At 43.0% G+C, this 27,086-nt stretch overlaps 1 protein-coding gene across 1 annotated transcript in view; it reads right to left on the bottom strand.

Moving 5' to 3' along the window:
- Positions 1-18,835: 18,835 nt before the first annotated feature.
- Positions 18,836-27,086, bottom strand: part of FGF10 (fibroblast growth factor 10) — a 340,476-nt gene continuing 332,225 nt past the window's right edge. The window contains exon 3 of the mRNA XM_069627240.1: positions 18,836-21,366. Within this exon, the coding sequence (XP_069483341.1) occupies positions 21,157-21,366 (210 nt within the window). The 3' untranslated portion in view covers positions 18,836-21,156. The remainder of the gene's footprint in view (positions 21,367-27,086) is intronic.

The raw sequence follows: 27,086 nt of genomic DNA, 5'->3' as shown, positions 1-27,086 counted from the left end.
TTACTTTACGTTTCTCAGTAAAGTACATAGACTCAATAAGATTTTCCAACATTTCCATTAGCATTCTGTGTTATGTGGCGTTCATCCCCCATTCCAGGGACTGGAATCAGGGATAACGGACCAGCAGCCCAGGTTATCGGCCCAATCGAAGCAAGGACGGATAATGAGGGCTCTGGACCATTATCCCCCGTTCCAGCCACTGCAATGGGTGATGAAGGCCATTAGCACCCCGGATTCCAGAAGCGGGAATCCGGGGTGCTAAAAAGAGAAAGGATTTTTCTTCCTATATCGGGATGCCTGCTGTGTCGAAGGAAAATCCTTTTCCAAGATGGCCACCATGATATCGGAAGGCGGGGCTCCGCACAGAGTCACTTCCCTTTCCATTGCAGCCTGCAGAAGGCGAGGAGAGATCCCTATGACCATATAACCATGAGCTAAATGTTTTTCCCTTTCCAACCTATCCCACTTTCAAATAACTTTACCACATAGCCGTCTCAGGTGGACATGGCCACTTTAACCCCATTTGTCATCCCTCGTGGTCATGGCCAGTAGCCAGATTGTCCAGGTCATGACATTATGCCATGACCCAAACAATCTGGCCACTGCCCATGGCCACAGGCTATACCTCAGTCATCAAAAGTATATCATTATGTTTTGTACCTACATTATGACACTTGTCAAAAAATAAAACATGGGCACATTTGCAAAACCATGCTTTAAGGTCCTTGCCAATGCCCTTACACTGGTTTGCTGGAAATACGCCCATGTTTTATTTATTCAAAAGTGTCAAAATGTATGTACATACAATAGTCATATACCTTAGCCCCCACTTGACAAATCCATTCAGATTTTACACAAACATTCAAGGTTGGGTATTTAACCTTGTTGGCTTCTTACTGACATAACCCATCCCATACTCATCACCCTTCACCTTCCCATAGATTTTTTGTTAAGTTTGACAAGAGCAATGTTCTTACTGCGATGTTCGCGGACGCTAGTGGCTACCTGCGATTACAACATGGCGGTTGTTTCTAAAAATCTGGCGCACTAAACACTTTTCACCATTCAATCACTGGGTGCGTCTGATGTTCGCAGGCCAATCAAATGCCTGTCCGTGGACCAAATAGGGAAGTCAGTCCGAGGACCAAACTCCGATATCACACATTTATTTTAGCTACTTTTGGGCCATTTTAAAAAGAACTACTGGACGGATTTACACCAAATTTTAAAAAACACGCTTTTGAGACCAAAATACGTCCAGCGGTTTGGGCTGTAGACGTGAGCAAAATCTTTTTTCCATTGCGTCTATGGAAAAATATGACATTTTAGGACCCCCCCTATAACGTTTTCCCCCCTGACGAAACCTCACCAAAGTTTGTTAAGAATTCGCCCAGGGAGGGGAAAAGTTATAAGCCACCCAAAAAGTGCTCTTCATATGGGTTGAGCAACTTAACCATAACTACAGAGCCGCTACCGCAGGCCTTGTAAAATTGTAAAATATTTAAATATATATATATATATATATATATATATATATATATATAAAACAAGGAGTAATTTACTTAGTGTCCATGGTGAAAATAAATAAAATGTGTGTTGTGAAATGGTGAAAGTTTCTTTTTATACTTGTATGCTGTTGTTGATGGTGTCAATTCTATGTAAATCCACTGGGGAAATATGTGTGTAAAAAGTACTGAACCTCTTTTTCTCTCTATTATTAGAGGCCTAACCTCCTTCATTTCCAGCCTGGAGGCAAGAGGGGAGTCTGGTGAGAGCCCCACTTGCCCTGGGAAAGAAGGAAGAAAAGGGGGTGCCGTGCCACACCCTCTAACCCAAAGAGGGAAGGGGAGACGACTGGAGTGGCCACTCCCTAAAGAAGGCATAAAGGGGGTGCTGTGCCACATCCTCCAACCCAAAGATGTACCCACTGCCCAATGAAGGAAATTGTGCATCCTCTGCCCTGCTCTTCCCCACCAAAGAGTCATGGAAGAACACAGGGGGGCATGTGGGGTGCATTCAAAGGCCCCAAACTGAAGTCCTTTTCACATGAAAAGCAAGATTTTTCAACGCGGACACAAAAACGGCTTTGCAGTTTAAATGTGAAAATGTATCACTGCTAACAGAAAAATGTCAGGGAAAAGACATGGTGTGTGTTGACAAAATGTAATGTATATTATGTTGTGCATGCACAATACCAGCAGACATTTGAAAGGAAAAGCCACTTTGTTTTCATGAAAAAACGTGTCTCTAGGCCAGAGGAAAACCCTTTTGTTGGCTGTTGGACACATGTCACCACAAACTCACCCACTGGAATGCTGACATCCACCATCTAATCACAACTGCAATAAAGTGCATCCGGCTAAAGGTGTAGAAACCCAAGTGTTTGCCAGACTTGCTGGCACTGAAGGCAGTGATAGCAGGACAGTTTCCCCTTGTCTGGAGTATGAATAAAAGGTCTGAAGATTGGGGGCCACAACTTCCAACAGGCAACCAACTTCAAAGAACAAGGTGCAAACACAAAGAGATTTTTTTAAAAAAAACTCTGCTTACAGGCAAACCCAGTGATACCATATGGCCTAGAGGCTTAATTGTGTTTGTTTTCTAAGACTATGTACTGTTATACTGTGTATAACCATGTTTTTACTTTTGATTGCATTTTGATAGTGTTTACTCGAGTTGATGGACTACTAGTCCTCTTTCTATGTTCTAGTGTGTGTCCTTGCCTCACTTGAAGCTCCTTCACTGCAATAAATGTGCTGTTGCACTCGCCCGCACTGGTGAAGAGGTGAGGAAGTCCTTCTCAGGATTCCACTTTAAAGCATCTCTAGGGTTCTGACGGAACCTTATTTTGATTTGGTCTGTTTACTAAGACTTTGTACTGTTTTACTGTGTATAGCTTTGTTTTTACTTTTAACCGCATTTTGACACTGTTTCCTCGAGTTGATGGACTACTAGTCCTCTTTCTATTTTCTAGTGAGTGTGTCCTTGCCTCACTTGAAGCTCCTTCTCAGCAAGAAATGTGCCAATGCACTCGCACACGCAGCAGATGGGCGCAGCGGGCATGCCATCAGCGTGCCAAAGGTGCACTTAAGGTAAGCCTGTCTGTGCCCGTCTGTGCTACGGCAGGACGGCAGGGGGTCATACACTTTGCCTGCAATTAAATCCTTCCGCTCACCCTTTCTAACACTCAGTTTCTGGCAGGGTGGCAGGTTCTTCCTGTAAAGTGCTTGTCAATTGATTCACCAATATCCTCTACGCAGCCTTTAAAGACATTTAATGTACCATTGCTGCTCCTGAATATTTGCTCACTTCTAGCCCATGTGACTGATATCCACCAACTACTGGCGGACCGCCAGCCAGAGTTATTGTTCCTAACTGAGACCTGGCTAAAAGAGGCTTCGGCCACAGCCTTGGTCCAAGCCATTCCAGCTGACTATGTAATCATTCATGCTGACCGCCCTTCCACCCAAATGGGAGGCGGCATCTCAATGATTTTTAAATCCTCTTTAACGATGTACAGGCTTGAGTTTTCCCACACACTGGCCTTGAAGGCGTTATTACTCCACTGTGTTTTCACTCCTTGTTTTATATGTAATTTCCTGGTAATCTATCACCCCCTGGCTCCTATGTTGGGCTGCTTGAGCCGGTATACTCACCTTATAGTATTGGGTGATTTCAACCTGAAATTTAACCACCCTAGACCCAGCTCTCAATCTCTTTTTTGAGAGCTTAGGTGACCTAGGACTTGCCCAAGTAGTCTCCAGACCTACCCATACATTGGGAAACACTCTGGATTTGGTGTTTATCAAAAGCAGCTCTTGTGACTTCATATTCAGCTGAACCAGTACTCTTGTGACATTCAGCTGATTTGTCGGCTTTCGTCTCACTGGTCAAATAAATGTAGTAGTGCAACAGCAACTACCCTATCTGGGCTCTCTCAGTCTCAGTCTCTGCTCAAGACAGCCGATAATGTGGCCCCTCCTAGGCTAATTCAACTGCAGAGACTGCCCATGGAACCTTGATTCTCTGAGACTTTTAAGGCTCATCGTCTCTTGCTGAGCCAGGCGGAACAAAAGTGGCAGATAGCGTATGACCCTAATCTCAGACTTCTTTATAGATCCTGTGCCACTTCTTATGCAGCTGCTATTGGGGCAGCAAAAAGGGCTTTTTATGCCCATAAAATTGAGTCTGTGCTGGCGCAATACTTTACTACTATAATTGAGACTACAACTTCAACATCTACATCTAGCTCTGTTTCTGACATATCTGCTCCTATAAGGTTGCCAGCTATTGAAGCATGGTCATCCTTCCCTATTTTTACCGAAGATGTGGTACTTACCGCCATACAACATATTAAGTCAGGGGCTCCTTCTGACACTGTTCCCCTTGCTGTGATAAAGGATATATGTCCTGGCTGCTGAGTGAAATCACAGAGGCAGTCAATAATTCTTGCCAATCAGGGATTATTCCCCCAGAGCTTAAGGCTCCTACTGTCATGCCCCTTCTTAAAAAGCCTTCAACTAGATCCTCTGCTACCCTCTAACTATCATCCTATCTTTTAGCTCTTCTTATTTATGAAACTTCTTGAGTCACTGGTCTCTCCCCTGCTCTCTGCTTTTATGGAATCCACTGACATTTTCGACCCTGATCAATCTGGCTTTAGGCCAGGACTGGGGCGTGAGAGTGTCCTGGTCTCTGTCCAAGATTATATGGCCTGGCTGGTTGATGCTGGAGAGGTGGGGCCCTGATCCTACTAGATCTTTCAGTGGCTTTTGACACAGTAGACCACCCCATCCTGCTTAACCGTCTGGCCCAAGTTGGTATCTCAGGCCAGGTACTGACTTGGTTTGCCTCGTTCCTGGACAATAGGACCCAAAGTCTCTCTCTCCCTCTTCTTCTTTCTGGCCTGTTTTCTCTCTGCTGTGGTGTCCCCCAAGGATCTTTCTTCTCTCCTATTCTCTTCAACATTTACATATGGCCTCCTGTGTGTCTCATCTGATCCTTCAGCATCAGATGCTATGCATATGACGATGACACACAGATCCTGATCTGTCTAGACCGGGATCAGGCTGAGGTGTCGCCCTGCCTGTCTTGGTGCCTGACTTCCGTGGGGGCATGGATGAACCACAATTGGCTGAAGTTGAATGGAGACAAGACAGACAGAGGTGCTGGTGGTGGGTTCTCCCTTTGCGTGTCCTCCTTTTGGCCTTCTTCTCTTGGCCCTCTTCCGGTTCCTACTGATAAGGTGAAGAACCTAGGTGTTGTGATGTGCGCGTCACTGTCGATGGACGCACAGGTGGCGGCAGTCTGTCAGTCGGGCCACTTTCACCTAAAAATCCAAAAGAAGGTCCTGCCATTTATTCCTTCTTACCGTCTCCCTCCGTTAGTGGCAGCCCTAGTTCTGAGTTGGCTTGACTACTGTAATTCTGTATACTTGGGCCAACCTAAAGGCTTAGTCCAGCAGCTTCAGTGACTTTTGGAGCCCATATCGCCCCAGTTCTGTGCTCACCTCAATGGTTGCTGGTAAAACAGCACATTGATTTCAAGACCCTCTGTTTGGTACATCGCGCTCTGCACGATTAAGGGGTTGAGTATCTCCGTGACCAGTTTAGTCGTTACTGCCCTACTCGGCCCCTTAGATCCACAGCTGCTGGTCTTCTTGTAGTCTCGTCCTTCTGTTGCACTTGCATCGGAGGTCGGGCTTTTACAGTTGCCTCGGCTTTTTAGAAAATCGCTGCAAACATATCTTTTGGGTTAACTATCCTTTTCCTGGTTAATCCTCCTCTCTTCCCCAGTGCCATGATGCCCTTGTGTGACCGTGTGCTAAATAAGTTAAATTAACATAACATAGAGGCAGGAGTATTGTCACTTGTCGCTCATGATGATGTACTATTCATTTTGAGGGCTATTATCATTTAGGCCTCCATCCCAGTAACCACAATGTAGATTTTCTTATTATCTAAAAAAATGAAGGTAATTTCCAGGTGATTTTGGAGATATAAAATTCATGCACCTACGAGTTAGGGGACTGTAATCGCCAGTTAAACTAGATTTATGACTGATCTGAAAATGTTCCAAGTGTGACAGTTGGTGAATGAGTGGAGGGTAACATTAGGAATATGGGTAATACATTACATATTCATAACTGTTATACTTTTTTATTGAAACAGAAGAAAATTGCCACATGGCCATGCAAATTGGTGCAGACCTGGCTGTTGTCTTCTTTAATTCCCCATGATTAGCTGAATCAGAAAATATTTATACTATGGCAGTTATTCGTAAAATTAGGATGTTTTGCCCCAAAACTAGTTTTTGCCAAAGATATGACATGAGAACAAATAGGGCATGCAAATGAAGCTGCCATATGTCTGCTCCAGACTCTTAAACCAATCCATTGAGATGGGCTGGAGTGGGGAGGAGAGAGAAGGGTAACTGTCCAATCCTATTGTATGACCTCTTACAGAGTGCTCTCCCAAGATTGTAAAATTGGTGGTGTCATTGCTCCTATATAAGGAGGACTGGACTAGGAGGAAGGGACAGAGATGCTGAAATTTACCATCGAAAAGAGCTGATGAAACTTAACATCTGAGAGCTGCAAGAAAACACCAGAAGAGATTGCTGAGAGTGCATCTGGGTGGAGCTGTCTATTTCTAGGAAGGCCTAAAATCTGACTGGGTACTATGCTGGAGAGCGGGCGGCCATCCTTGAGAGTTGAGTGACCAGGCCCTTCCCTATCTTTCCAGAGGGACCTAACATGCAGCTGGCTATCCTGAACTTTAAACAGAGGCTTTCTATGTAAGTAGAACTGAGCCCTGGAAAATCAAAAGGTGGGAAGTCTGCTTGCCTTAAATCCTGTTCCCTTTATAGTGGGTGTGGGGCAAAACCGTGTAGATCCTTAGCCTACTTAACTAGAAAGATTAATTTAATTAATTCCCCATTTAGTGGAACACTACAGGGTGACTGTTGTTAAAATTCAAATTTAACAAAGCTCACTTCCCAGTGTGCACTGAAAAACTATAGCCTATAATTAAATTGGGTAATCCTTTTTGTTGCATTGATACCGACTTCTTTAAGGAAGAGGGGTGTCTTTGTTCTAAAATCAGTCCAATCGTTTTGTCCAGCTTTCCCCTAACACAGGCCGTTCTGTGGAAGGGGTCAGAAATCCGAAATTCCCCAAATAATTCAAATTTTTCAGTCTGATTTCACCAACACAGACCAAAGTTGAGGGGGGTCTGAAAAACAAACCTCTAAATTACTCTGTATTTATTTTAAACCAAAGGTGTGGGTGAAATCATAATTGCCATATGTATCTGTACAAATCTTAAAATCACAATTTCACAGCACTACATTTATAAGTGTTTTGGTTCAGTTTAATTATTTCTTGAAGTGACATTTGTAGAAAGCAAAGAATTGTGATTTGCATTATTTTTAACTAATTTGTGTAATTGATTTGTGAAACAAAAAGTTAATGGTGAGCCACAAAGTAGGGGGTGCGTGTAGTTCAGTGTGATTTTCATTACTTTTAATTTAAATAAATACAAATATATTTCCTGTACACCGGCCTGGTTCTTGGCTCATTGTTAGCTCAGGGGTGCGGGATTCAAGGGCCATGATTTGTGTCTGAAGTAGGAATGAATAGAATAATCTGTTACACAGTTTGTTGCGTCACACCTTGAGTAGGGAGGGAAGGAACTGCCCCTGTTGAGGGTGCAAATGAGTATAGTTGCACCCAGTATTTTGAGGATATTTTGCAATGTTTGCAATAGCCCATGAATGAAATCTAATTTTACAACTCATCCATGAACAAGGTCCTAAACTTGGCAAGAACGCATCTTTAATGGATCGTAGGCTAAAGAGAATTCCATTGTATGGTCTCCATGTTATTAGTTCCATCTTTAATATTTTCTTGATCATTCCACTTAATTGTTTTTAGACATATTTTGTTTTTCTATATTTATGCACTGATTTATCATTCTTTTTTAATACATGTTTTTTTATTAATATCTCCTTCTTTCACTACTATTAAGTTAATTCTGCCAGGGAAGATCCACTTCCAACCCCTATCTCCCCCCAAACTCTCCAGTTTGGCAGCGTTATTAACAAACAAACATTTAATTTAATGAAGAGATGTTTTTGAGGAAGACAATTTTCAAAATAGTCAACATTGTCCTGAGAGTTATTATTGAAACAATTTTTTTGTATGTTAGGCAGCTGTGGCTGCTGGAGTTTTGATTGGCATTCATAATATGCAGCATATGAATATGGGTGCCTTTTAATCTTCCGTAATTCAAATTGCTACTGTTGTTATACTGTCAAAGACGCATAGACAACTCTAGCAGGCAAAATCTACAAATCTACAACCCAACAACCTGGGCTTGCCCCTCCTCTTCCAATCAGTCCTCAATTAATCAATTTAACACAGCACAACTACACAAGCCTTTACAACTTCACAATGAAGACTTTATTAATAAACAGAAAACAGTACCCCAAGTACGTCTACAAGCTACCACTGTACCTCCAACACTCCCTTAATAAAAATCAACATAAGGAATGTTATCTGCCAGTAATGTTGGGGTCACATGTGTACCAATACTATCACAACATGGATTCAGAGCAATGATGGGAGTGAGTTTAACTTTATCATCTCATAAGCACCCGTCAGAACACGTCACTATAGCTATGCAGCTCTAGTAACAGTCCCACGCTTCACAAGAAATGGTAAGGATGGTCCCCTTGGCATTATTTGCAACAAACCTTCTGAACATCAGACCCATTTGGCTTTGCAAAAATTGAACTCCATGGGATCTTCAAAACATCACGAACATCCTGGCTATTCAAAATAGGGTGGATACGCTCAGTCCAAGGGCTGTAACCAAAAGGATTGGAATAACCCCCCACTGTGAAATCTAGACTCCACCACCTCCTCTTAAGCACAACAGCACAGACATTAGTGGGTCTGATGCAGAAACATGTGGTTCAGTCCCACCCATGCACCCTTTACAACAGACATGACACATCAACACCACCCCTTGAGCACAGTCCTTGGCTGAGCCCAGGATAACCATAACACAGAGATTGCCTCAATTGGCTTAATACCACCCTCTACATCAAACACCTGCTCCGTTAGCACCCTCCGTGGATGCACCAGCCAATCAGGCTCCTCCAAAACGGTATGAAATCATACCATCCAAGTCTAGGTGTGGGGCAACCTTAGAAAGGATACACTCGCTGGTCATCTTCCTCCTGCCCTGCCACTACCCTCATCATTCAACAACCCTCTTGGCACGCCCTGGCTCCCACTTATCTCAGGCACCTGTGGTTGCAGCGCCACTGTGGCTCTCCATGTCTTAGCACCTCCACATGGCTGCATGGAAATGAAGGAAGGGCTCTGCACGAAACCCAGCTCTCACATGTCCATGATGGGCAAGCTAGCAGAGGTGAGGAAGTATTTGTGAGAAACAACGGGCCCTGTGGTCAATGTCCACAGTTGTCTTTCCCAAATATATTGCTCTTAGCACCCTGCGGGTTGGTCTTGGGGAGCTAATAGTAATAAACACCTGTTATGGGGGACAAACATGTGGTAATGGTGCCAGAGCTTGGCATTAAGGCACTCACATTGCTTGGGCCTATAACTTGGGCTCCAGGCTGGTACAGCCCGATTCAGCCCCCAGAAGGGTTATGTATTGCTTAATTGCAACATCCGCATTATGCAAGAATCATCATAATATAGCAATGATGCAATGACCTCAATTTAATTCAAGCACCCTCCACATCAAAAACCTGTTCTATTGCAACATCAGTATGCCCAACCCATCAGCCAAATCTTGCAATATTATTTATGCTTATTATCCAAAGATATGGGATTCAAGACATTTCCACTATCTCTCACCAGGTGGGCTAAGGAAATTGAAACTTGACAAACTACCACCATCCCAACAATCATCATAAGAACAAATAAAATGACAGCCAGGGCTCACTAGTCTGATACTGTCAATTGAGGACCCCTCACAAAACACTTTGCACCTTTCTTCATCCCACCATCAGCTATATGACAAATATTACTTAACAGTAATCATCTTTCTGTAGCAGGCATCTGCTTAGGAAAACATGCTTTGCATAGACTGTCATATAGCCAGCATATTATTATTTTTTATTTGAAAAATGGATGTGGACAGTGGCACACATGTAACACTTTCCCTACACTACGTGTGTGGGTTCTCATGATCCACCATGTGTCAACGTCCTCAGATTGATGTTTTCTGACAAGTGAAGTATTTATGATATGATATGATATGGTATTTGTAACGCGCCTATACACAGGTGTTTCGAGGCGCGACGAGGCAGGGAGGGGAGGGACAAGGGGAGACAGACAACGATCCTACTAGGCCAGGTGTCATTCAGATCGCGCAAGTGCAGGGGTGGGAGAGGGGGAAAAGTGCAAGGGGAGGGGGGGAAGTGCAGTACAAGGTAAGTGGCGTAAAGTAATAAATAAATAAATAAATAAATAGGGCCAGCTGGTGGCAAGTGCGAGGTAAGTGCAGAGCAAGTGCTGGGGAAGGGGGGGGGCTGTAGGGATACAGAGACAGTCCCGCAGTGCATAGGGGTTCCAGGGCATCAGTGCAAGAGGAGAGTGGCTGGGCCAAGGACCGAGGCCGTCTAGAGTGGTCCAGTTGCAGGATAAGTGAAGTTTTAGTGAAGAATTAATTAGCTGTTCAGCAGGGGAGAAGGAGAGAGAAAGCAGAAGCAAAGAGGAAGGTTTTGAGGTGCTTCCGGAACCGGAGATGGTTCTCCTCAAGTTTCAGGGAGGCAGGAAGGCTGTTCCAGAGGGAGGCCCCTGCCGCGGAGAGAGATCTACCCCCAGCTCGTTGCTTCGAGAAGCGGCTAACCCTGAGGGAGTTGGAGGCGGATGAGCGAAGGGCTCGGGAAGGAAGATATTTGGGAAGAGAGAGTTGAAGGTATTTAGGACCCAGGCCCCAGAAGGCCTTGTGGACAATGCAGAGGGTTTTGAACTTTATCCTCACAGCCACTGGGAGCCAGTGTAGAGATTTCAGTCCTGGAGAGATACGGTCCCTGGGCTTGAGGCCAAGGACAAGTCTCACAGTTCTGTTCTGGATGAGTTGCAGAGGGCGGAGAGTGGAGGCAGGCAGATTAAGATAGAGGCTGTTACAGTAGTCCAGCTTCGAGAGAACCAGGGCTCGGGAGACAGTGAGCTTCTGGGGGAAGGAGAGGAAGGGAAGAATACCTCTGAGGAGGTGCAGCTGGTAGTGTGACCTCTTGGCGACGTCAGAAATATGAGGAGGATGGGCAAATTGGATTCTAAGCAGATACAAGCTACAGGAAGACAATTACTGATTAGTAATATTTGTCTTCTGGTTCTTGTGAATCTGCTTAGATCCCGAGAGGATAGCTCTGCGGCAACGTGCGCGCCATGGAAACAAGACGACACGGAGCAACACAGGTTCGATCCCCAGGTCTGCACTTAGAAACCTTTGGGTGTTTAAGCGCGTTATAAATATGCAACTACGAAAAAAAAAACAATTACGAACTTTAAAAAAAAACAATTCCTGTAACAGCGCCTCGATGCCCGCGTGTTGTGTGAGCGCTTTAAAAATGCAAAATAAATACATAAATAAATAGACAGGCAAGCAGTATTTTCTGAAGGAGGTGGGTGAGCTGAAGGGGTAGAAGTGCATAAATGTCTTAACATTGTTTGACCCACCTGGGGGGTCTGACTTTGATTTTGTGCCCACACAATAGTGTTGTCTGAAGGTGTGCATTGAACTCCAAGTAGCTGCATTATAAATGGTCTCAAGTGAGACGTTTGCGAGCAAGGCAGGGTTGCACCTGTACTTCTTATTGAATGGCCCATTGGTTTTAATGGCAATGTTTTGTTGGCTATGGAGTCCCACAGTGTATAAATGTAACAATGCACCTGGCAATCGTTGCATTGGTGACTGCATCTACTTCCCTCTCTGTTGCCACGGACACAAACATGTGCTGTGTTTTTCATATATCTTTGTTTTTGTCAAGGTAGTGCATTACATACATTGCACTATTTCTCCTTTGCTTTGTGGGTTTTGGAAAAAAAGAAGGGAATTCAATTGATTGGTTAACATAGAAGTTTGATATGGATTTCAGAGAAGATCTTGGATGTGTTCTTAACACCACTTTCTATGTATAGTGTCAACTGGTTCCAAAACTGATGGGGCTTGTATCTCACTTATCCTTCGTATTTGCATAATATCAAGCGAAGCTACTTCGTATTTTAGCTCCTTAAGTAATGCTATGTGCATGGGTTCAAAAGGTGGACCCATGAGCCGTGAGAGTACTGTGTTTAGATCACACCCTGGAGGGGTGAGACACTGGAGAGTGGAAACATTTGATACCCTCCATGAAGGCTTTAACAACTGGTATTCTCAACAATGTTTTGTGTTGTGATGCTGTACAGACTGTCAAAGCTGCTAGGTGTACATCAAGAGAATTATATACCAGCCCTGAGTCTAGTAAGTGCATAAGGTACATTACCTCATCTGTAGCTGAGCAATCTAGAGGACTGATCTTGTTTCTTCTACACCAAAAGACAAATCTCTTCCATTTGTTGAGTTACCAGCATCTGGTGTTTTTTTTTCTAGCCTTGCTGATGTTATTCATACAAATTGTGGGGATATGTAGATGACCGAATTATATGACCTCAGGAGCGAGGCTGCTAAGTTGCTCGTCTGAGGTGTTGGTTGTGTTACCTGTTTGTTCTTCTGCTTTAGTAGGTCTTGGATTGAGAGAAGCTTGATTGGTGGCCATAGGAATGTGTGCATACAGTGTGAGTTCCATGGCTATCCTGCCCACATTGGTGCAATGAGTATCATTGTTAAGCTCCCTATTTATTATCTTGTGGTTAAGTAGCTTCGGGGGGAAAAGCATATACAAATATCCCAGACCAACCATAGTGCTTTGCCTAGGGGGCTCAGTTGTGGGAACCTGGATGCAAAGCTTTGGCATTTTTTTGTTGTTTTCTTTTGTTGCAAATAGGTCTAATGCTGGTTGCCTCCATGTTGCAAAGATCTGTATGAATGTACTGGTGTTCCGTTCCCACGTGTGTTCCAATATTGGGGCTCTGGTGTGAGAGTGTGCCAGACAGTTGTGAAGCCCCTGAACATGTTGTGTTTGGATGGATATGTTTCTTTCTATGCACCAGTGCCAAATGTGGAGAGTTGTTTGGAGTGTGTTCCACCCTGTTTATTGATAAACAATATTGGTGTGGTGTTGTCTGTCTGTATTAGGTTGCTCTTCCCCTTCTAATACAGCTTGATAGAAAAGATGTGCCATCTTGATTGCCAAGAATTCAAACCAATTGATGTGGTAGGTCTTCTGTTTTGTTGACCGCTTCCCTTGAGGCGTGAGATGCTGGCAATGTGCTCCCCAACCTGCTAGAGCTGCAGCTGTTATAATTGTGACTTGTAGCTGTGGAGAAATGAAGGGTCTTCCTATGCTCATATTGCTTACTAACCACAAGAGAAGACTTCTGTTTACCGTCCCATTGGCCCGTTTTTGTGTCTATTACTCCGCCAGCCTCTGCTGTATTATTCTCATTCTGAGACGTGCATGCAGTATTCATCTGCTTAACACCATCATACCGAGGAGTCACATAACGTTCCTGACTGTTAGCATCTGACCTGATTTGAACAGTGGAATGAGTCATTATAAAGCCTGCACTCTTTCTGGTGTTGGGTATGCTGTTTCAGTTTGATTGTTTAGGACTGCCCCAGGAACACCTTTTCCTTGCTTGGGTGAGGCTTGACTTCTTATCGCTGATTGAACAGTGTGTTGAGTGTGTGTCAGACACTCCTGTGCATCCCTCTCTGTTATTAAGCAATTGGCGAGGTAGGGATAAACAGGGACTGCTTTGTGGCGTAGTTCTGCAGTGACTACAGCTAACACCTTGATGAATACAAGAGGTACTGGTGCAATTCCAAAATGAATAGCTTTGAATTGGTAGTGCTTGTTTAGAATCTGAGGTACTTTTGATAACCTTGGAACATTGAAAACTGAAAGTATGCATCTTTCAAATCTAATGTTTTCTTGTAAAACCGTTTTTTTAAAAGAGGTATGATCTCATGTAGGATTGCCATTCTGAATTTTTGGGGTTTTACGTATTTGTTTGTGGGTCATAAGTCCAGGACTGGCCTCAAAGGGTTGTATTTCTTTGGAACCAGAAAGTAACAGATTATATTCCTGTGTTTACCAGTTTTATATTGCTCTGTATAGGACAAGTGCCTGGTTGTCCTCATGTAGGACATTTAGGAGATTGTTTCTTGCTCTGGGTTGTTGATTGTGCACTTTTGTTATCAGCTTGATGCAATAACCCTCCTTTACTCTGCTTGTTGGTACCAACGTGTCTGCTGTTATGCACCTTCGGTTAAGGGCCCCAAGATAAAGGGCAGCTCCTAAAGAAGCAGCGCCAGTCTGTGTTCACCTGTGAAGCCTGCCACCATCAACCAGCACCGACTGACAAGGTAAGTGTGGTCTGGGTGGGGAATACAGCAATTACTGTATACCCAAAGCCCTCCCACTCTTCTTACCCTCATAATAAAGCATACCAAAGTTAGCCAGATAGTGAATAGTATTCCTATCATTGCTGTGTTTTATTTACCTGTTGTGTCCCATACTTAGGCATTCTCTTTCTATGCAGGCATCTCAAATTAAGGTGTTTTGCATGTACTGTTTTGTCTCCAATTTAGGAGTTCACCCTCTGTCAAGGTGAAGTTTAGCCATGCATCACTTTTAGATAGAACTTTGAAGATTAGCCATCCGTCACACCTCGATAGAATTGCGGAGATTAGTAATGCATAACAACAGACAGGGTTGTGTAGATTAGCAACATAGAAGAATTTAGCGAGTAGCCAATGCACTAACCACCCTGCTTCTACTTCCTCAAACACACCACCCAAATACTATACGTGGCCACTGGGCTAGCCAATCTATACCCTAACACACACCCAAAACAAGTAATCACACACAACAAATAAACCCAGACGCTGGAACTTACCTGTACAGACACAACAAGCTAGAGCGCACAACCCTAAATACCAGCAATCTACACATAACACACCCAACACACCAAACAGTCACACCCAAAACATCCCAGGCATTGGACCTTTCCCATTCGGATACAACACGCCAGTGCACGTAACCTACCATCTGCAAGCCAACACACACAGACGCCAGTTTCTCCTCATTCTAGACCTATCCTATCACTCTTATCTCACTAACCAAACCTGTTCTCTTTCTTGCAGAGCCACGTGAGCACCTGTACACTGCCCTTGGGTGGCATTTTTGCACGGTATAATTCAACATGACATAACATAACAACATCCTTTTGGGGTTGCATTGGAGGGGACCACTACTGGGCAGTCATTTTGCAGTGGGGGCTGAGCTTCTAGTGGCTTCACTTGTGCCATGTCCTTTGGGGATGTTTTACAGTCGATTATCCATTAGTTCCCTGAGTGTAGGTGCTTTGGAAACTTGGGGTACTCTTTTGTGTGTTTGTATGTCCTGATGTTTGGCTGTATGGCAGGACCCACACCTAGAAACATTTGTGTACAGGTGCGTTATAAATGCCATATCATATCACATATATCAAAGGGCCGCCTGCCTCCGAATTATCCCCTTTGTTAGAAGGATCATCCTGATATTTGGTCTAGGTTTTTTAAAGGTATTTTCTAGCCTTTTCTAGTGTGTCATCTATCGCTGGGCCAAACAGTCCATTGTCCTGCAATGGTTTGTCTATTAGATTGGCCTGTGTCCCGGGTTCAAACTCAGAGCCTCTGAGCCAAGCATGCCTCTTGATTATGCTAGACCCTGGACCATGTCTTCCTTCTTAATTACAGCATTTGTTGAGATTTTCCCCTCAGCTATGACCTAGAGCATAGCAGTCTTAGTTGCTTCTGGAACTTGACTGGTGAGATGTTCTAGTACATCCCAATGGTCTATGGTGTATCATGCCATACATGCGGTGACAATGTGCAATTCTAACCTCGTGGGATGCAGATGTGGCAATCCTCCTTCCAAAGGAGTACATCTTTTTACTCTCCCTGTCAGGGGGGTATTCACTGTTTGATAGAGGTGCTCTGTCCTTCTTCCTGGCTGTGGTTGCCACCACAGAGTCCACCATTTGCTGGCCCCTTAAGGATTGCGTGTTGCTAGGCACTAGTCTATACTTCTTTTCTATCCTTGGGTTCACTGGTTTAGTTTGCATTGGATTGGCCAAAGTTGGCGTGATTCTTTTTATCATGATTTTAAGCAAATGAATGGATTGTGAGACTGACCTCTATAAAGTCTGTCTCCTACTGGAGTTCTTCTGTCTGGATTGTGCGTCTTGTTTGTTGCTGCTCTCTTTACGAGATCCACGTACAAGACTTGGTCCTCCATACGAGAGGATGAGGTTGAGATCCCTACCCTGGCCTGTGGATGGGAGAGTATAGTCCTCTGGGTCTATTGCTGGTTCTTCTTCATCCCACACAATCATGTCCACACCAGGGTAGATATCCTCCGCTACCAGTTCCTCGTCATTAGTCTGTGCAAAGTAGGATGGTACTGTTTTATATCTCATGGGGCTGTATTGCAGGCCATATTCACCCTTTCTCTTTTTTGGGAATCTATCACAGAATTCCATGAAGGATTTCATGTTTCCCTTAAGAAAATGGAACCTCTCCTCCAGCCAAGATGTTCCCTATGGGGTAGACTTCCTCCTCCTTTAAATCAGACGCTGCAGAAATGGTGCTGCCTTTATTCTACATAGCAGAAGAGAGTGCACCTTTCCCCTCCATGAATAAGGTTACCTTACCCTCTTTTTTGGTATTGAGGTGCCGAACTGTCCTGTGTCTTGGAGGTTTGATCAGGTGTCGTGAGTTTTCTCTGTGCAGGCGTAGAGTGTTCGGATGTGGCCCTTTGCTTATGTGCCGTCCCTGTCCTGTTCTGTCGGCGTCTTCATTTTGTGCACCTTTTTGATCTAAAAAGCCTGCAGGCTTTGCACCAGGAGTCGTCGTGATCTCTTGGAAGGCAGTTTTTGCAGACTCGGTGTGTGTCCATCCAAGAGAATTTTTTATTGTACCTAGGGCAGAATTTAAATGGAGCCTTCTCCATTGGATAGTCAGGAACCGAGTGAGATATTGTGTTTAGGTGTATCCGTAATGGGGGTTGAAGGCATTCTCTAATAACAGGTGTGTGTGGAGTATAACTTAGCCCTACCCCGCCCTCCCGACTGCATTGCCTTTAAGGCGTGATGCTCCTTTTGGAGTTCAATTCGGCATCTGGAGATGGTATGCAGTGTCACTTTCTCATCCTGTTTGTCAACCCGGTGGGATAGGCCTCGGTTAGGCCTTGATGTTCGATCTGCACGTACTTGCGTTTGGGAACTCTGCATTTTGCGCCCAACCTCAGTGGCGAAAAAAACAATCTGACGTCGTCGACGACTGAAGGATCACGGGTACCCATATACGTAGAGTAGGGATAGTGTTACAGGTGCACACTCCTGTCGACAAGCTCCAGAAACACTGATCCCCACAAACAATGCAGATGACCATCTGGTGCCGCCATTGCCGTAGTGCTCTCTGAAAGTCACAACACTTCTATCCCACTAAACAAGTACTGGCCACTTCCCAGACCAGCGATGTTCCCAGTATTACTGCACTGGGAGAGAATGGAGTAGGTCATTAATGTTTGCTGTCTCACAATTAGATAAACAGCTCGGCAAATGCCACCAAAAGAAACCACTTAGAAACACACCAGCACACAGGAAACAGGTATTTTGAGCCTGCCCTCTTCAAAACCTGCCTTCCTCACACTCTTTCCACTAAGCTTCTTTCCTCTGCCCACTTTATTTCAAAATCTTTCATCGAGAGGCCGCCAACATGGCAGAGGTTCAGCTATATAAGGCACTTTGCATACCCCTCACAGCACAGTAGTCACCATATGTTTCTCTAAACACCAGCCCATAGCTTGCAGCTATCTATGCACATTCATAGCCTCCCGATGATAGACATACGTGCGTCTGAAAACGTAATATGTGCATTTCGAAATCGAAACTGATACTCATTATGTTGAATATGGAACAGTGAGGGATTTTAATCTGCATCCTCCTGAACATACACAGATGTTAGCAGCGAGCACTTACCTCACTGAGCTATCTCACCAGCTTCATACCTTACACCCATCCCCTGTAAGCAGTCATGTGGTGTGGAGTATTCTATTCCAGCCGCCCCTTTTTACACACTTTGCTTCGTGCACATTTCACCTAAACATCTAGAGAAATAGTCTTATTTTAATTGCTGGAAACATTGAAACTCGCAGAATGTTCGACCGTTTTGTTCTGATCGAACCAACATGTTGAGCTGCAACCTGCTTTAATGTTTCGGATCCTTAAAAGACGGCTGTTTACATGCAGCCCTTTGCATTGCCAAGGGGATTATGCGCAAAGAGGACCTAATTTGTACCATGGACGAGAGTAGCCGTTCATTGCTGGGATTGTGTAACTAAACATGCTCATTTTGGTGTGGGTGGTCCCCACTCGGTTCCTCAGTGTGTGATCTTCGTCCAGCAGGAGTATGCCATATTAGGAAGTCTTAAACTGATAGGAGTAAACTGTTTTTGTTATAGTGTATATTCAATATTCTGGGATGAAAATTAAATCTTTCAGTTGTAATTGTAAACAAGATAGATTAATTCAAAATGTCAAAATTGGCTGCAAAGCGTATTCTCTGTTTTAGCTTTTTTTTGTTTTTAAACAAAAACAGTCAACTTTATTGGAGAACACAAAAGAAACAATCTGACCATGCTGTACTTTATGGGAAAGCTTATTTTATACAGCTAATATTTAAATAACAGATTAACATTGGAAGTGCTGGTAAAGCATTGACTCAAATAAGTTATAAGAAGACCACAAAACACCAGCATTTTTAGAAGTTACATACTTTTTTGTAAAACAACACATTAGTAAGTCTCTCTTCTTTTGTACCAAAATACAGTTTCCAAACAATAAAAATAAAAATACTTTTTTTATAACAGGAAATATGAAGATAAAACCGCAGCATCAATATAATCTCAGAGCTATCAGTGAAAATATTTAGAACCAACATATTATTATACTATTTTTTTTATTTCTTGCTAAGACACTGCAAAGAAGGAATGTGTGTGTTTTTTTTCCCCTAAGGGACTGTAATTTGAAGGTTGTGGTAGAAATGGCTGCTGCTTACATAGCTGATTCTGTACTTCTGCTCTAACAAAACAATTCAAAGTATGGGTAGGCTGAGCTTCTGGAAGCTTTAAAAAAATCATAATTTTGCAGAAAATGCATTTTCCAGAATTATTCTAATAATTAGCGTGTCCCAATTCTTAAATATTACCTTTGACCTTTTAGTTGACCCAGCGTAAATTGTGAATGGACTTTCCGGGGCTTCGGTCAATATAACTGTAGAAATACATATATGCATGCACATACTGAATACATGAACTCACTGCATGATGGAAAATATGCAAATTATGTATGCGCTCCTGTCAAGACCCTGATAGAAAGTATCAGTGTACACATGGAATTAATGCTTGAAGTATGGCCATGTGAAAATGTATGTATACCTCTTTGGTCACGATACTGTAGAAATCACTGAATACGTTTTTACCTAAGGAGAAGTGACCACATTTATTTCACTGAAAATGGTAGGTAAAGTGGTATATGTATAGTGCATAATAGGTGGGATGTGGGTAAGGGTATAAGTTCGGGTAGGGAGAGGTGGGGGCTCTCCCCACGCATTATTAAAAAAAAAAGTAGAAAAGGTAAAAAGTTCATTTCGTTTTTCAGTGAAATAAATGCGGTCACTTCTCCATTAGCTAAGATATTTTCGAATAAATCATGGACATCCCTTTTGTCAAACCACATCAAACTTCAGTCCAACCTTTTGACTGTTTGAACTTGTACCCCCTCCTTCCATGAAGCAGTGACCTCATATCACCTGCAAATGGACCCGTTGACGCCGAGCCAAGAATAGAAATGGCAGCGCCTGAAAAGTTGAACCTGCTGACAGGGTTGTTTTAGCCTATGCTATTCTCATCCCCGTAAAAAAAAACAGGTCACGCGCATCACGCAGGAAAAAAAGAGATATCGGCAGATATAGTCTCTCTCATGACATGCATTTTATATAAAGATATGAAAGTTTACTTTCCATTTCTCAAGACCAATCACAGGAACCAAGTACGATAGTTTCTTTATTGGGAAAAGTGGAAATCGGCTAAACGTGAATTCTCTTGCAGCCTAGTTCAAGGCCTTATCACCATGGAAACATCCTCCTGCGTGCTTTGCACAAGTGTAAACCAGCATAGACGAACACCAGACCATGCGAATGAAATGGCTTAGCCTACATCACGCTAGTAACCCATTTGCTTCGATCATTTCAAAGTTTAAGATAACGGGCTAATCTTAGACATGGTAACTCCAAACAGTTTATTCAGCTGGCATCAAAATGTGTGATTGATAATCGGCGAGAAAGGGGCACGCAGTATTCGCTCTGAGGGACCATCTCTAATAGAGAAGACAGATATTTAACATCCTATTAAATAAATAACTTAAAAAGGAAGGAATGAGGAGAGAATACACAGGCATACCCTACAATCTGCTTTGTTAGAACAGTTTTCAATGTGTTTACGTTCCTTAATCCGAGCCATTCTTCCACAGCGCCAGAAACTCCGTTATTCGTCCGTGTGATCCAAATGCTTCCAGTAAATGCTTGTGTGACTCTCTGCTCACTGGATCACTTTGCCCGAATGAGTAATGGGGGCTTTAATATGAGTTACTATTCCATAAATAACTTCCCAGAAGATCGTTCAGCAGTTTTCCTCTTGTGTCCATTAAGTCCTCGAGCACTATACAAAAAAACAAGATCATTGTTCACATTGGGGAGCAGCTTCCATCGCATTCACTCTGGCCTGTGTCTAGATTATTAGATATGACACGGAACTAACTACAAGTACTTCCTGTGCCAGCAATGAGGAGAAACAAACGGGTGTATGCAGTGCTCCTTTCCATGTTACTGTATGGCGACTCTTCTCGAGGATCACCAATTGTACTTGGCAAGAGACCCTTTCGTCCAACCACGCCAACCGCCAACTCCTTCATCTGATGTAATGTCTATCGATCTGCATGGGAAGGAAGTGGGCAGAGGTGTTTTTCCGTTTTGTTTTCTGTCCTCGCTTGGGAGTTCCTTTCCCATTCAGGGCCACAAACATTTGCCTTTGCTTGTGCCTCCATTTGTAAGAGGCGTATGTGTTGTACTTATTTTCCTCCATCCGCTCCTTCAGTTTACAATCTGTAGTGAATTCTCTCTGAGGGGGAAAAAACACATTCATGGCGTAAATAAAAGGTCAACCCCCCTTAAAACATTTTACAGAAAAATGCAGACAATCACATATTGCAAGATGATATTAAATACTGGGCACAAAATAACTATTTGAATGCACTGTAGACATTTGAGAAACTCATAAGCACCAGCATTACGAAACAGAAGCAACGTGCGGTCTTGTGCATGCACAAACTCTTTTTGTAAGAACACAACTTCGCACATCATCAATGTAAGACACGTGGTTCTCAGTTGCACATCGAAATGTGCTACACTCACTGAGTAGCTACTTAATCTCTTGCTGACTGACAGCGTGCTAGAAGCTAACCTGCTATACATGGGAAAGCATTGGGTGCCCTGCCATCTTTTTCGGAGTTCTATCTCCCACTTTGATCCTGGCACCCACAAGAGTTCTGTGCATAGTGCGTTGTGGGTAATGCTGTCAGTATGGCTACACTGTGCCGACACCCCCACTGAGAGCACATCTCCGGATTGGCTTTGGGATGGGGCAAGACGTCAACTCACCAGATGAAGTGAGGATGTTAATGATTGAACCCTCTGTAGTAGTAAACTGGTTCTATGCCACCAGATGGGTGGAAGATATTCAATGTACCCACATGGGCATTCTTGGAGTATCCTGCTGTCGGTGAAAGTGCATAGGGGATTGACTCTTTTACATGGGGGAAAGCCCCTTACAAGTGAGTGTAATTAAACTTGCATTGTTCAGCAGATTGTTCAGCAGAGTCAATTTAGTGGATTCTTTCAGTAGTAAATCTGGCATATCTGGGCACACTCAACTGTAAAATGTCTTTTTGAAGGGGCACAATAACAGTATTATTGGGCACAGCCAACATCAATCTGTTCTCATGTTGGGAATAAGGGCATATATTGGCACAGCCTGCATGAAAACGCCTTCTTATGATGGCAAACTGTGGCACAATTAACATGAGTACATTCTCTCCATGGCAATACTGTGGCAATAACCGCTGAGCCGGCGGGCCATTACCGCCTATGGTAATGCCCACAGGGCCTCAAGTTACAGGCCCAAGTGTAGCGATGGCCATAAAGGTGGCCCTGTGGGCATTACCATAAGGCAGTAATGGCCCGCCGGCGAGGCGGTTATTGCCATTAGTATTCCAGGGTCTGTAGGCTCGGGATACTGGTTTTCCTGGTTTGCAGCACTAGGAACACTAATGGGTTACGAAACCTTTTCAAGCAGCATGTCCTTGCCATTGGAAAAGGTTTCATTGCAGTACGCGCTGGTTCTAGAAACACTAGACCGCGCATAGTGCTTCATTAGTATGGAGCAACAGGGCGCCATTTTGTGCGAAGTTGCTCCATACTAATGGATGGGACAAAAATAAAAATAAAAAAGGCCACCTTGGAAAAAGGAGACGGGGCTACATGTGGTCCCTTCTCCCTTTCCAAGGTTGCCTTGAAAAAAGAGTGTACCCGGCACGTGAACGACGTTTGTACTTCACGGGATTAGACTGTAGTATGGCTCGGAAATGAGACAATCCACGTTCAGTGTTTCCCACAGACGCGGCGTGCCGTGTACTAACGGGAAATATTGCCATAGCCAAAATTAACCTTTCTTCTTATAGAGTCTTGGTACTTTGCATGTATTGTGAGCACAGACACCAGGAACATGTTTTTGCTGTAGCCCTGAAATATAACGTGGGTACATGCCTCATGATCAAAAGTGTTGGCATATAGAGTGGGCAGAGGCATCATGACGTCCGTTTTACAGTGACAATTAAGATATATTGTGGGCACAGCCATCATTCACATGTGTTTGAAAATTCTTCTGTTTGCTGAAGGTGACCTGGCATCTATAGATTGTTTTCATGTATTACCCTACAGTACGAACTGTAAATCTTATGCTTTAACCCAATTGATAACAAGAAATGAGCAGTAAAATGCAGACTTTTAACCTCTTTTGATCTAGAACAAGAGATATATGAGTGTACAAAATCAATTCATTATTTCCTTCTTAAAGGTAGGCATGATATGACTCAGTATCTAAGTTGGGCTAAGTCATTTAATGACAGGAACAAAATATTGAGATGTAAACCGTTGCCTCTAACGATAACCTATGATAAGTGGGGAAGTAACTTATGACTGCATATGTCCTCGAAACTAAACCATTTTGAATCCCTTTGGTGCTTTATATCGTCCTGTTATAATTTGGTAGCCTGCATTCACCCTCCTGATGTGTGTCAACATGCCTTTTGCTGAGAGTGCATCGATTTAGACTATTCCCTCGGCCTTTATTACATCATTGATTGGCTGGTTATAGAGCAATTTCAGAAAAAGGTCGTTTATTATATCAAACGTTTTAAAGTGGAGATGTCCGAGGGTTTTTTTTATATTAGTATCTAAGAGTACCTGAACTATCTATGCTTACTTTTATACAACAAAAGAAGAAATCGAGAAATGTACTTAATACACATGGTCAAGCTGGAGACGATTTCGTTTTGCTATAAATAAATAATGCACTGTCGAACATGTGATGTTGATCTCGTGTCTGTGTCGGAATTAATCTGGATGAGTTATACTTTGTGATGGTTTGTAAGATGTCTTGATAATAAATCCCACACTTATGGGAGTATGTTGTGTCTGATTAAACTTGTATTGATTGATTTGATGATTGGTGGTGTAGCCAGCAATGTGGCAATTGTTTCCATGTACATACTAGACAATTTAGGTAATCAGCTGCATTCCAAACATTCCATGTTCTGTGTATCCTTATGCATGCAAAGTAGGCAATGAAAAAGAATACACGTAGCATGGGGTCCTGCAAGGGTTCTACGTGATTTCGCCGACCTATTTTTGGTCGTGGTACTTTTCATCGCCAGAAACCCTGTTTTTGGGTTTTTTTTTATTCTGGGGTGGGGGGTTCCCCCCCAGGACCCTCCCCTTACTATTTTAATAATACCCCAACCCCAACAAAACACCCCCCAAAATAAAAAATAAAAAAAACGGGGTTTCTGGCGATGAAAAGTACCACGACCAAAAATAGGTTGGCAAAATGCGTGTATACCTCTGCAAGTATATGTTCCATTGGGCTTATGCTAGCATAAATGCCATGCCCATCTCCTATAGGAACAGCAGGAATGAGGCGCTGTGTCTTTGCCTTTCCCTGGTCCTGGAACCAAGGCATCTACACATAGGTGACACTAACAGATTTGCAGATTTAAAGAGTGGACTAAACCTGTTGTACAGCAGGTGGTCCTGGCCTACGGTAACTGGAAATATCTACCGAATGACAATACAACATACAGATCTGACCACCCTGTCCAGGCTTGTATTTTAAGTTTTTCAGGTGCAGCGAAGGATATTAACATCTCTGTAGTTGGTGTTAAAATAATGTGAGAAGCCTCCATTAAATGCTATATAAGAACCCCCCTGTGTTTCTACCATAAAATGTCAGTGATTGAAGCCCTCTAAATGAGGAAGACAGGAGATTGGCTAAGGGTCCTTCTAGAAGTGTGTCCACAGTCGATTTCTGATGTATACATCTTCTATCTAAACTTACTGATATAAAAATCATGTGAAATTAATGTCATGCATGTGTTAACATGTTTGCATATTTGGTTAAGCAGAGAGTTTATCGTCAAATAATAGAATACAACCAAATCTCATCAATTCTCACATTCATTTCCAATCAAACACATGGGGTTGCTTACCACCCAACAGAGAGGGCTTATTCATATGTTCTGAATGATTTACTTTATAACCTAATGAAGATACATACACCACTAAGTGGAAAATACTTGGTAAAGGTCTCCATTTACTAACAAGACCTTACACGTCAAAGTGTTTTGGATGCCTTAAAACAGCAAAGACATGATTATGTCTATTATGTAGGATTCCATCTAAGTCAGCCAATAACTTGTGAATACATCTGGGGCTGATGTGAAACTCATAAGAACAACATCACACCAACAATAGTCTCTGACAATGGATGATACTGTTTAGGAGAAGTATTCTCCATGAACCTCCAGTTATCCGGCTGCATAGGAGCAGGCATGAATTGGCTCTTGTAGCTAAGGAGTAGGAAACAACTTTGGCTGGAGGTTCCTTGTATTGAAAGTGATATTGGAACCAGAACTCTATTGCTTTGAGGACAAAGGTTCAGGATATGTGTGTGGGTACAAGTGTTTGGGTGGGTATTCACTTATGTTTCTATTTTGATTGAGTGTGCATGATTGCATAAACATTTTCCTGATTTTGGTTTGTTTTAGGTTTTAAGATTTCATCGGCTTTTTCAAACTTTAATTGTACAGAACGTTAGCCATCTTCAGGTGATACATTGACATTACAAATAATTAATAATCAATATGTTGAACTGGCTTTGCCTTTTAAGCATGCATATGTTAGTGCTTAGGCCTTACTACTGAGGTTATTACCAATAGGGCTGCTTAATTAATTAAATCAAATGTCTGGGATGAGTTAAACCAGGTGCTTTAAGAGGTAAAAACACTTCTCACCTCTATGATGCATGTTAACGTGCCTGGAATGCATTTAATGAAGACTGTGATGTGCATGTTCCATAGTCGTGAACTGTCAAGGTTCTTCCCTGCATACAGAGGCATATTGTCTAAATGGTACAGGCTAACTGGTTGCTGATTAGGTTGCTGTCTACAGGTCCACTGTAATCCATAATGAAACTAAGTGGTGTTGCGTGGAGGCTCCCCTCAATTTAGAACATCTTGCAAGCAGCTTGCTAGTGATCCAAGCTACATACCAATGGTACATAAGGCGCTATATAAATTCAAAATACCATTGCCCTATCACCACATAAGATACTGCATATGACGAGGAGCCATTATCACCTGCTAGTCCAAAAGTAGGAAAAAACAAGGTGTGTAAGAAAATGTATGATTTCCCCGGAGTGAAAGTAGGAACAGCTGTACTAATGGATGACTATTGGGCCTGTGGGTCGAAAGCCTATATGAAATTGCCTCCTAATTGAAGAGGACTCTGTTCTTTAGTAATGGTAGGCACACCCCTCTTGTAGTTCACCAGAAAGCCCTGAAAATTACTATCTTCCCCAAGATGGATGCACATTTGAGAACAAAAAAGTCCATCACCCTTACCCGCCCAGAAAAAGAAAAACTATTCCTCAGCAAAATCAGAGGATGCTTATTACAACATACCAGACAAGTATAAATTATTTAGCAAAACAGTGGTCATTTCCTCTGCTGTCTTCCCCCCTGGAATACAGACAGCTGCAAATGCAAAATGGCCCCAAATTACAAGGGAGCTATTGAAAACAATTAGCACAACAATGAAATGCTTTAATGCCATAAGAGAGGAGCTGAGGGCAATAAGACTTATCACCCTCCAAAAGAGGTATCTCCTCGATCTGATAACAGCCATTGAGGGTGGTGTGTGCGCATAAATTGGCCTGCCTTGCTGCACATTCTAACCTTCCCGTGATGGGGAAAATGGGACCTTCATAGAGACCATCACATTGTTAACATATCTCCACAACAAAATGTAGAGGTGGAAGAAATTCTAGGTGATGAATCACTTTCTTATCTATTTTCCTGGTTCCCCCCTGGCTGGATTATGCACTCAAAATACGAATAGCCATACGAGTATTAGTGCTATTGGGATTCTGCACCCTGAGAATAGCCATAAGTCAATTTAAGTAGACGACTAAAAAGGAGGTATGGGTGAAATTAGCAATAAGCCAGG

The sequence above is a fragment of the Ambystoma mexicanum genome, chromosome 6p (assembly GCF_040938575.1).
Source record: "Ambystoma mexicanum isolate Mex_15411 chromosome 6p, UKY_AmexF1_1, whole genome shotgun sequence".
NCBI classification, from domain to species: domain Eukaryota; kingdom Metazoa; phylum Chordata; class Amphibia; order Caudata; family Ambystomatidae; genus Ambystoma; species Ambystoma mexicanum.
Note: the sequence above shows the minus strand (reverse complement) of the source record. Positions and strands in the feature narration are given on the sequence as shown.